We start from the raw sequence: 12,412 nt of genomic DNA, 5'->3' as shown, positions 1-12,412 counted from the left end.
AAGGCCTGCTGGGACCCGAGAACAGGTCTAAAAATGAACAAAGCAGCGACTGAGCCAATCTCTGTGGTGCTTTAAGCATTGTGTCACATTAAATTGGGTGAAAGAGGCAGCGCTCTTCCTCTGAGAATAAACAAGCATTACTCATTGGAATTGCAAATAGTGAGGAAGGTCAAGAGACAATGACCTGTTCGCTATGTTAATTTTCCAGTTTATAGAGTAGGAATATAAATGCCCTGTTTATGATGATTCTAATCTCTTTCTTGTGCCCGATTCCTCTGCATTCATTGTCAATGTGACAGACAAATCTCTCATTATGCGTAATGTATTGTTAACTTCTGTGGCAGAGTTTACTGAAGGGGGCGGGGCTTGTCTGCCGGCTCAGAGGCCTCATCGCTGCCTGTCACAAATCATACCTGCAGCCACAGTAAAACCTCACCAAACAAACATTTTATTATAGAACTACCTTCTGTTATGTGCGCTCGAGCGTTTTAGCCGCTACTTACGGTGTTAAGTGCGTTTAACGTAGTGTCGTCTCGAGAGGCGGCTAGACAGCCATCTTCTGTCGAGCCTCCGTCACACATCCCTGCAAAGGCAGCCATGCTCCTGTCGACGCAAATTACAGATTATATTAACATTAAAAGTCTGGTTACATGCTGTTAAATTGTTGCTCAACTTTGAGTTATTTTTGGCATTTACCACCTCCTTTTATGTAATATCATAAAGCACCAAAATAAAGTACAGAAAAATAAAAAATTTAGCATAGTGTAATGACTGCAATAAACATCTATTTTGATTTTTTGCTTCAAAATTTATATAATTTAAGTGAAAACAACGTTCATTATTTCCAAAATTACAAATACGGCAGGTTTTTTTAAAGAAGTAAACAGTCTACTCTGAGGTTCTGGATTACTTTACTTGGATGAGACGGGACATTTAATTCTCCTGTGTATAAAAGACTCATAACAGGAGAAAGCCCTCTGAGACAGCTGCGCAACATAAGCAGCATTGTGACAAACGGGCTGATTATACGGCAGCTCCTGACAGCAAAACAGGTGAGAAACTTGTTAACAGGCATCATGCGAGCTGCAACGACATCTAATTAAAACAACAACAATAAATAAGCACTGAAACACTACGACAGAAGAAACGATGTGGATTAAAGGATCTGCTCTGATGCAGATGTTTTACTTGCACTGAAAGAAGCAGGAAGAAAAACCTGAATTTCTTTGGCGAAGCAGGTATGAAATCTTAAGACTTTGCAGCTGTGGAGGAGTGTGTGTGTGTTTCCCTGGACTCACCTTGCAGCTCTGAGGTACATAAGAAGGTCACAGTCATTGACCCCCGGCATCCAGACCAGCTCCTCGTTCTCAGTCACGGCCTGGCCACCAGGGGAGGGAAAAGGCTGCAGCTCTGGGAGCTTGGCCTAATTAGGTCCACGGAGAAGGAGAGAGGCAGATGGTATCACACTGCAAATAGCACGCACGCTTGAAGAAAATATCAGCTTTCAACCCGCTGTCATCAAGTTTTCACTGCGCGGCTGAGTGGTGGCAGCGGGGACAAGTTACAGTCGCAATGATTCAACATCTTCACGCACAGATGTATCACTCAAATGACTTCCTGTCCTTGCTACTGAGAAAACAAACACTAACTGCAGTCATCTTTTTTTAAGAATACAAATTCTGTGGCAGAGAAAGACACAAACGGTTTTCGCCATGAATACTTCGGCTTCTCCACACAACCAGCAGACGAAAACTTTCCTATAAATTAACATGGAAGCTTAACGAGCTCCTGCTTGCACCGTTAAGAACAGCTAGCATTTAATTCAAGGTTTCTAACAGAATATAAAGCTGACATGAGCAGAAATGTTCATTAATTTGTGTATCAGATACTAAAACATGAGTGGGAAAAAAGCATCCTTATGGGGAAAGTTATAATTTGGGATGAACAAATAAAAAACAGAGTGATTTAAAGTAGCGGTTTGTGTAGTCTGTACTTAAATAAGAGTGTTTCGATATATATATAATGTTCCCAAGTACAATAAAATACAGGGGCTTTAAATTTATTATCTATATAAAAAAAAAAAGATAATATCACTTTTTTTTTTAAAAAAGATGACCGAACTACTTGTTGTTATCAGTCTCTCTAAACTATTTGTTGCCCAAACTCATAAAAAGTTAAATGCCAAACAATTAACCGTACGAGACAAATTATCTGCATTTGAATTTGGAATTTGCCGGAGCGTTACGGAGAGAAGTCGCCTCCCTCTGCGCGGTAATGACAGGTAAAACGTTAACGATAATTCTGACACGAGGGGCAGCGTCTCGTTTCAGAGCTGGTGTGTGTGTGTGCCGCACGATGACTCACCTGGTGACTCGGCCCCACTCGGATTTCCCCTTGTGTGCTGTTTAGTCGCCTGAGAAGAGACAATGAGAGAAGATTGAAACTAAATATTTACCCATTAAAATTTCAAGCCCTGCGCACTTCAAACTGCCGTCGAAACAGACGAACAGAAAAAGGGGGACGCAAAGCAGGAGTTGCAGGTGGAAAATGTCTATAAGCTGAAACAAAAATAAAAAGACGATCTATTAATTAATAATTAGTGAAATTCCTTATGAGCAAGAACACAGAAAGTGCAACAAGTACATTGTGGTTTACTCTGAACAGCAAATAAAGACCACAGGAGAATACTCCTAGCTGGCTGCGAGCCGCACAGAGCACATTTGGAGGCCTGATATTACGGATGCAGCAATAAAACAGAAGCCCCTAAAAGGAGGAGGAGGTGGAGGAGGAAGGTGGAGGCAGGGTAGCTGGCTCTGGATGTGCAGGGTGAGAGCCTCTGGAAAACGGCTGCTGGTACAAATGTTGGTAGCCATAGCAACTGCTATTTAATAATAGTGTTCCGATTCTCCAGCTGCAGTGGATTAAAGAAAATGACAAGATGTTCCTTTTGAAAAGCCTTTCCCCTCTGTTGCCTAGGCAACAGCACTGATTTTCATACAAGCAAGCGCGAGGCAGCCCAGAATCTGTCAGCGTGATTTGCACCCAGAGAAGCTCGCACTCCATCACGCAGACCTGGAGGAAATTCGAGAGGCCAAAACCCCTCCGGTCTCTTTGCAACCTTCAAACCCACACAAATCCTGTGACGGGCGCAGACGTGACCCGATTCCCGCCGAACAGAGCTCCTCCTTCACAGATTCTCTAACAAGATAAGGTCTTCGCGGGCAGAATCCGCACTGTGCCGAGCCGCGTGGCTGACAGAGGAGACAGACGTCAACACAGCCCAAAAGCTAAATTTCAGACGCAGTAAGTGACCTACAAGAAACAATCTCAGGGGGTTAAAAAGCTCAACATAACGCGCTAAAACGTTGTCAAGCTACGAAATTCAATGTGATGAATAGTGGCGATAAACTAAATATGATGGTTTCCTGCGTCATCAGCCCAGAAAAACTAGATAACATTTTTCATAAGACTTAAATCTAAAACTCAGTTTAATGTGCTTATTTTTTATTGCCACTTTTAAAAATGGTTACAGATGTAAGATTTATTTTGTTTAAATGCAACTTGAAAAACAGGACTGTTTTATATACAACGACTATAAATAATGGTGTAGTCTTGAAGCTGACAAATAAACGACACATATGTTGAAGTTTAATGAGTGCAATATTCCGGCCTTTTGTTTTGGCACAGAGAAAGTTCTGCAGACGTGTTCCTGACAACGCGCGGTCGGTCAGGTCTGTGGCGTTTTGGCAGAGGTTGTAAGGATGACAAACGAGGTCCTGCGCTCCAGAACAAAAACAGCACGTCTGAAGACGGCCGAGCTCCTAATGCCGCAAAGGTCCTCTGAGACGAAGCAGAACACGGACTGCAGCAGGAGAATCAGAGGATCCAGAAACAGCATACTGAACAAGGAAACAAAAAGATCTTTTTCTTGATTGTGCTGCTGCTTCCTATAACATTAATTTTCTTTTATATTTTAATACAGAAGAACAGAGATGAACTGCAGCTATGAGCTCTGCTGAGGGACAATGTTTACTCTTGTTTTCACTAATAAGCTGCTGAAAGCCGCGTGCAATAAACAAGTTAAACATCCCATTTATTGGTCACAAGTTCAACTTTAGGTTGGCATTAGCACACAAGCTTGCCAAGTAATTACAGGCTTACTAATAAAACCAAAACAACGTGACAGTCTGAGCAACTTTGAGTGCGTGTGTAATCAAGGGAAACCCCGCCCCCTCCATCAATTCCAGCCAATAGCAGCGCGAGGACGGTGGCACACTGACATAATTGCTGCACAGCGAAAGGACGGACCCAGTTAAAGGTGTCGGTGTGACGGCAGGCGGCTTGTGGAGATGGCAGCCGGCGAGCAGAGCCCTGGCTGCGCCTCGGCGGCTCTTCGCGCGCCATCATGTCACCCTGGTTGTAAACAGGAGCCGCAAAATGGAGCCGGGGAAGCCTCTCCGGGTCTCCGTCCCGTCATCCCAGCACCGCCGGGCGCTCATTCAGCGGCGCAGGGAAGCGCTGCCAGGACTGCGCACATATCGGGACACCGATGAAGATGTAATTAAAAAATAAATTTAAAAAACAGCGACGCTGATATATTTATATTGCGATGGTTGTGGCGGCGCGGACGCGTAACTGCGGTGACAGTCCCGCACGCTCAACATCACGCAGATTTGCGTCGCGCACAGACACAAACACAATGACAGCGATGCGGACCGGCTGCAAACATCATATTTCAGCCACACAGCTGAAAACGAAAAGAAAGGACAAAAAGCGCGACTAGTGAAAATAAAAAGCTGAGGAACGCTCGCGCGGAGTCATGATAAATAACGGCACAGGAGCAGGAGGAGGAGGAGGAGGAGGAGAGCAGGAGAATATGAGCGCACACCTACCTCCGGGGACTGAACAAGTCGTCCATTTCTGACATGGAGCCCTGAGGCCGGGTGCTGACACGATGCTGCGCACAAAGCTCGCCGGGTTCAGCTCCCCTCTTCCTCTCGCGCCTGAGTCTCTGCGCTCAAAATGGAGACGCACGCACTCGGCTCCGGAGCGGCGCTCACTGAGCTCGTGCTGTGACCTCAGCCCGCACGTACGGGCGTCGCGAGGCTCGGCTAGCTCCTCCGCCGGGCGCTACCGAGCATGCGCAGCGACCTCACGCGGGCGCGCGCGCGCACACACACACAAACACGCAGGCAGGACGTGGAACGCGTCTGCACCATAATAAACAGGAGGGGGAATTTGCAATGCTGCAGACACCTCGCTCTGAATACGGAGCAGGAGGAGGACGAGGAGGAGGAGGACCTGGGCTGAACAGGGATCCTGAAGGAGGGGGGGGGGCCTCCTGACTGCCAACCCCTCAGCTAATAACAAGGACAGCTGTCACTGCAACATGTGACACTCCTATCAGTCACAACAAAGATCACCTCATCCTTGCACAGTTATTACCTTTTCGCTGCTGCTGCAACATATTTATTTTGAAGGAATGCTGTGGATGACTCTCAGCTACTACCACATCTAACTGTAGCTCCACATCCGGTAAACCGACTCAACTATAGCTACTTGTGTGTTGGCTGCAGATGATTAGCTGTGGCAGCCATCTTGAACTGAGCTGACTCCAAAAGTTAATCAGTTGTAGACGAACACCCAGTAATTAATTTTATGAGAGTTTCCTTGAAATCCGTCCAGTGAATGGTGAGATATTTTGCTAACAGACAGAGCTGACTTCAACGGTTAACGCTGACGCTTTAAGGAAAGATCTCATGCAACGATTAGCACTTGAGCCATGAGCTGAGGATGACTCTCAGCTACCACTACACCAATTTTTGGCCCAATATTTGTAAAACTGACTTAAGTAGATACATTTTTTTTTAAGGTGAGTTGGCCGTGGCGGCCATCTTGAATTGGATTAGCTTAAAAAATTAATCAGTTTTGGAGGTACGTCCAATGTTTTTTTCCTAAAGGTCTTAATAAAATCCATCCAGCTGTTCATGAGATATTTTGCTAACAGACACACAGAGTTGACTGCAAAATTTTAAACAGAGACCTCGTGCAATCTTAACTCTCTAAATGCGTGTTGATCAGTCTCAGCTACTACTGCACAAAATTTAAGCTTAATATCTTTAAAACTGACTGCGTTGGATCCATTTTTGTATTTTTTTAGGTCAGTTGGCAGTGGCAGCCATTTTGAATCAGGCTGTAACCAGCTGTAAATGAACATCCTATAAAAAGATGAAATATTCTAATTTTATCAGGTAACTTGGTGCTTTAATATTCAGCATTTTTCGGACAAAAAACTGAAATTTAGGCTCAATTTCACCATTTGCGAAGCCTTCAGTTAAAGTTTAAATTGCTTTGAAATGCGTTTCTGTGAAGAGCTTACAGTTTCATATTTTACCTGCGATACGCAGAAGTCAAACTGATCCGTGTGAAGAGTCAAATAAATTCTCAGGCAGGTGTCAGACGATCGTTTCGTCAGGCTGAGGCCCGTTTCAGGAATAAAGCTCAAACTTTAAACCACATCGTTCTGCTTTAACAACACAGACGCCTGTTGTCCTTCACACAGACGAGAGGACGTGTTAGTATGCGGATTGTTGCAAAACAAACCATGTTGAGCAAACAAAGTCTGCAAACCTATCTGATGCAAACACAGCCTCCCAATCCCGCAGCTCTGCATCCGTTCGCGTATTACTGACGCCATTTTAAAAGTTCGCTAAGTAAGCAGAAAACTCACAGCCGTGACCACTGAACGCAGCTCAGCTTGTATCTAAGAGCTAAATAAATAATGAAGTGTACAAGAAAACAAAGATATGCAAATTCCAAAATGTTTCATTCAAATAATTGGCAGAAATGTCATTTTTCTGCGATCACCAGTGCTTTAAGAGCGAATGTTTTTCTGCTGATCTCTTATTTCCACCTGTGCGTCTCCTGCTGTCACGTGTCAGAAACGAGCTCCGTGGAATCAGACGCAAAGAAATCTGTAATTAAAACCTGACAGAACTGCAGAAACAATTAAAAAGCCACAGGGGGCGGTGGGGGGGTCTCAGCTTTTACCCCCTAATTACAGTGAATTAAATTCATTTCTTGTGTACTGATAAGATGATCAAGAGTAATGAGCAGAGAGCATCATGTAACCACAGACAAAACCAGAGGAATGTTAAAAAACAACAGCCTGATGGGTTATAATAGAAAACTGTTGCTGAACGTAACACATTCTGACTATTAATGCTGTGATGCTGATAAAAATGGTGAAAACTACTGAAATTACTCTACAGAGACCTAAGGGCCTCTAGATCTTCTGACAACTTAAAGCTACCCACTAAATTATGTCATTTCTCAATAATAACTGAAGCAAATTGATATGCTGAAATGTAAAGTTGATTCAAAATGTCTCTTTTGTTATTTAGCATTTTATACAAAAAATGAAAAGTGAAAATAAACGATGAAACGCTCAAATCTAATCAAGCTTTAGTGGTAAAAGCTGCTCACAGGCTGCATGTTTTTACCTTTAAAGGTCAAACCTAACCCCAAATAATGGCTTAAATGGAGCATTTATCTGTCAAATTGTCTGAAAAAGTCATAAATGTGTGAGTCTTCTAACAGATTATTTAAATAAACAGTGTTTATTTTAAACTCAGAGCTTCATATTTGCTGCTTCTGGTGTTTATTTTTAATCTTTATTGTGAAGGGAAGTGTAAGTGAAAGGAAACCGAATATTTGGGACGTTTCACTGGAATCTGGAAAACTGGGAAGATGTTTGGTTGCACTTGGGATGTTGAGTATGAGATTCTGTTTTTAAGCCTTCCAATGTTCGACTGAAGAAGAAAAACTCAAGAAAGGGAAGCGAGTGTTTACATGTGTGTTATATCAAGTCTTGAGGAGAATTACAGAGGCGGCCATGACGGTTTATCAGAGGACGTAAACAAAGCGGCTCACCTGGTCTCTGGGTTGTATCCGAGGATATAGAAAAAGGAGTCGATGCGGGCTTTGAACTCCCGGGCAGCAAAAATGTCAGAGAAATGGGAAATGTTGCATTTCCCCCTGCAAGAAAGAAGACAAGCTCTTTAGACAAAACAACACAAAAAAAAAACAACTTAGATGTTAATGAGCTGCCCGGGCAGGAGCAGGAGTCGCTGTAATTAAAAGCTCTCTGGGTGACAGGCAGCAGCAGCGGGTCTCTGCTGCCTGTCACCGAGTCCTGACTTGTGAGACATCAGGCTTCAGCTACTAAAGCCGTAAACATCAGCTGAACGTGTCAGCTCTATCGCGTCTCCTGCTGCTGAGGTGTGGGAGACAGACGCCAACAGAAGAAGGGGGAATTCAACCTGCATCCCCACCCCACCCCCTCCCAAAGAACGACCCGATGGTGCTGAGGTTCTGACCACATCTTGATACCATTTCCTGTTTCCAGCACCACACGTAAGGAGTCGGGGCTGCCTAGCAGAGAAGCCGTATATTTCCTCTCCCCCCCCCTGAAAAAAAAAAAAAGATTAAAGAGTGGCGAGGAGAGCCGGCTTTGGAGCGCTGCGGCATTACCGCATCCCACTGGAATTCCCTCCCGTTTATCTAAAGCCTGGAGAGCGAAGGCAAATCAAAGGGAGCTCTGTATAGGAGAGAGGCTGCAGCTATTTTCCCCCCTGAAATCAGTGGTTTCTGGAAGACATGGCTTTTGCTGCTCGCAGATGGTTCTGGTTAAAGGGAACAGGGAGGAGGAGGAGGAGGGGCAGCTAGTCAGGAGTGGATGAAGAGACGGAGGCAGGGACAAAGACTGATCCCTGATTAAACCTGCATGTGTTCCTGCTGACATGAAACAGAGAGAGGAGCCATCAGCAGCCCTGCAGTGCCTCAGACAGGTGCATCCTTCTGTGTTTGGTTCATTTGGAAGCAGACTAAGAACTGCTTTAGTGGGAGGCATTCCATGTTTTTCCAGACTCAGATTCTTAGACATTTTAGTCAATTTTAGAGTTACTTTTTATGTGAAAAATATCTATAAATGAAACGTAATTCCTCATCTTTATACAGTGACACAGTTTTATTATCTAGACATTTATGTAAAGTTCCTTTTCTTCCTCTTATAAAACTATTGTTGAGTTTACACAATAACCACCTGCTACTGGAAGAGATCTGATTTTTTTACCTTCAAAGCTACTGTTTTATTTTAATTTTTATATAAATTTTCCCTTTTTTCTTTTCTTTTTACATCCAAAACATTTTTGATCAGAACTTTACAGATTTTCTATCATCCCAAAATGTAATTTCCCCCTTTTTTAATTTATTTAATTCATTACACATGGGCTGGTTTCTGTTTATCAGTGAAACAGTTACTCACACATTCCTTGATGACATTACAGATAGGGCAGATAAAATATTTTTCACATTAAGAAAATGTTTTTGTGTTTCCAGAAGTTGATAATCTTAGTGGTATATAATTCAAAACTGTTCACATTTAATACAGAAGATGAAAAACACCCACCTTATTTTAAAAATATAAGATTGTATTTTCTAGAAATACATTAAATTATAGAGTCTGGAAACACTAGGGAGGGTTTCCTTTTTTGATACTTATTCAGACCTGGAAAAATCTTCAAATCAAATTCTGTACTTTTCAAGACTTTTTAAAACCATGTAGGAGCTCTGGTCTTTACATTTGTGCTTCATCTGTTCAGTCAAAACAAACAAATCTGGATCAATTCAAGCTGTCAGAAATACAGGAATGATATCCTGCTAATATCATTTTAGATATTTATTACAACAAACTGTACCACCTGTATTTATATTCAGAGTGGTTGAGTTTTAGATTATGGTGGTGCTTTTCTTAAAATAAAAAAAGGCTTTGACCTTGTTACATCTTTTCCTTCATATTAAACTTTGGTTTAATAGTAAAAAATGCTTTTAGAGTAAATGTAATTTTCTTAAAATGTAATATTTTTATTTTAACCTTTGTAAATGCCATTTAGCCACATAAAATCCATTTGTTGTTGTCTAAACCTGACAGCAGAGGGCGCCACTAAAAAGGTCTGCAATTTCTGCAAAGCCTGCATTAAATGAAATAAAAACCTAAATGAGTACATAAATTAGCTTTTTCATTTTAAATACACCATAAATGTGTTCAGTAAAGAGAAAATAAAATAAAACCTGAGAGGTGTTTGTCATTAGGAACCTAAAGTAAACACTGACAACCAACACAATCAGTGGAACAATGCAGAGCGTAAAAGTGTTGTTGAGATCTAATACTGGTCCAACAAAGTGCTGCTTTACATTTATTTATGAGTGTTTATGTACCTGAGAGCAGCAGCATGATAAGTGTCCACGTAGTCAGAGATGAAGAGTTCTCGACTCCTGACCACCGGGTCTGTGATGACCAGCTCACGTCCAGAGTCTGCAGAAAGAAAAAACAACACGCGTCAGATATTTTAACTCATTCGTGAACTAATGAGAACAAATCTGTGTGCACCCACGGCAGCGAGAACCTCTGCAGAGGTTGCGTAATTCAATGAAGTCAATATTTTTAAACCCTTGAGAAGAGGAGGTAATGTTCAGCTCTCAAGTGAAATGACCTCAGCAGGACTTGAGACACGTCTCCAAGAGGGAGGCGAAGGCTTATCTTTGACCGAAGACCAGAGCGGCGGCCCGCTGCGGCCACCGCGGTCTGACCTCGTGACATCAATTGTAAAAGTCCCGAGTCCCTGCTGCAAAGACGGACTGCAGATAGCAGCGCGGCGCAGTGAACCGAAGATGTCTGCAGAGCGGCTGGCTGAGAATCTTCTGCTTTAGTTACGACTGCGATGACGCCCTAATTTCTTCACTGATTACATTTTTATTGTCGCTTTCTGTGAAGCAAACTCAGAAACGAAGAGCCGGTGGAAGCAGGCAGAGACTGAGCACAGTTTGTTTTCCAAAACAGAGTTTGTGTTAAATAAAATAAAAAAAAATTGCTCCAAAGAGCGTGCAGCTTTCACGAGAAAAGTACAAATTAGATTCAGGCTTCAAACGTGTTACAGTGTTCTTGCTGCCAAACAGTATAAATGGAAAAAGGCCTTCAAGTTAACATTTTGGAACAGCATGTAACATGATAGTCAAAAAGCAACTGCGAAGAGTTTAATAATAAAGGGAACAAATTAATTATTATCGTGTTTGGAACACAGAGTTCAAAAGATAACATCGAGTCAACCCTCACGAGTTTATAATTCACTTCCAAGCAGACAGATTTTCTTGCAATCTCGATCAATAGTTCTTCAGTCTTTCAAATGATTTCTTTGGACTTTAGCTGCTTTTTCCCATCTATTTTTAGTTATTTTTTTGGTTCGTTGAGCTGCTTTACCTCTGAAGTATGAATCATTCAGGCATAAAAATGTTTCTGAACTCTAAAGATGATCCAGTGTTGTGTCAGAGCATAACAAACAACTTAGCAAGAAAAAAAAAAACAAATTTAAATAAATCTTTCGGCACTTTGATTCAGCAGTCTGTCACAAAGACATAATTTGTTCCCACTTCTTTAATTGGATCTTTAAAAAGAGTAAATATACCACACTGAGACAGAGATTGAATACTACTGTAGGACAAACAAGCCGATTTCCAAAGAGTTATTTGCCAAGAACTTGGCAGAGAGTAAACGATTAGCTGAAGGATGTCTCAGATCCTCTGTCAGGTCTTTGCTGGACAAAAACAAAAACATAAACAAAAACAAGAATTTCAGATTCTGGTCATCGGCTGTTGATGGTTATTCAAGCCAGACTACTTCTTCTGTTTCCCATTTGTCCACCTTTCTGATTTTGTAAAGCACACAATAAACTGACAGGAACAGACAGAAAAAGGGTGAAAAAGCAGCCAAACAGCAACCTTTGAAAGACCTTTAGAAACCCTGGAGAATTATTGATTAAAAAAAAAAAAAAACACTTTAGGAGATTACAAGAAAGTCTGGCTCCTTAGAAGCAATGCATTTATATATACATACATACATATATATATATATATATATATATATATATATATATATATATATATATATAAAAGGGTGGTTTAAAACTTTTGCATGGTTCTGTATACAATTGTTCTTTTTGGAATGATTTAAAATGTGTCAATATTTAAAAATATCTTCTCTAGATCAAGTCAAAGAAATAAAGGTGGCAGATTTGTTAGTAAAATCCAAAGACTGAGCCATCAGCTGACTCCTTCAGCCCTCTTCTTTTGTCATCAGATCTTATATTCAGCTGCAAAATATCCCTGACAGAGCCTGTGTTCCTGTAGATGTGTATGTGTTAGAGCGTGATGAGTCCTCTGGCACTGACAGTGCTGAGAGGGTGTAGGCTCAAGGGCCACATGACACTGCGGGTTATTAACACTTGACAGTGCTGCTGTCTGGCCTGAGGGAGTGTTACCCAGGAAACAGCACAGAGCCGTGGGATTGGCTTGGCTG

At 42.0% G+C, this 12,412-nt stretch overlaps 1 protein-coding gene across 7 annotated transcripts in view; it reads right to left on the bottom strand.

The window, feature by feature from the left end:
* Positions 1-12,412, bottom strand: part of rerea (arginine-glutamic acid dipeptide (RE) repeats a) — a 124,004-nt gene that overhangs the window by 25,473 nt on the left and 86,119 nt on the right. For 5 of the 7 annotated variants that reach the window (XM_017417710.3, XM_037977103.1, XM_017417709.3 and 2 more), the window contains exons 5-9: positions 10,279-10,375; positions 7,933-8,037; positions 2,365-2,413; positions 1,299-1,423; positions 504-603 (exon numbers count right to left, since the gene is read on the bottom strand). In XM_017417710.3, coding sequence (XP_017273199.1) covers positions 504-603; positions 1,299-1,423; positions 2,365-2,413; positions 7,933-8,037; positions 10,279-10,375 — 476 coding nt within the window. Of the gene's footprint in view, positions 1-503; positions 604-1,298; positions 1,424-2,364; positions 2,414-4,892; positions 5,188-7,932; positions 8,038-10,278; positions 10,376-12,412 lie in introns of those variants that run through there. The other 2 variants (XM_017417715.3, XM_017417714.3) reach the window with 2 other exon arrangements.

This window comes from Kryptolebias marmoratus, linkage group LG8 (assembly GCF_001649575.2).
Source record: "Kryptolebias marmoratus isolate JLee-2015 linkage group LG8, ASM164957v2, whole genome shotgun sequence".
Taxonomy (NCBI): Eukaryota; Metazoa; Chordata; class Actinopteri; order Cyprinodontiformes; family Rivulidae; genus Kryptolebias; species Kryptolebias marmoratus.
The sequence above is the reverse complement of the archived record's forward strand: the minus strand, read 5'-3'. Positions and strand labels throughout refer to the sequence as shown.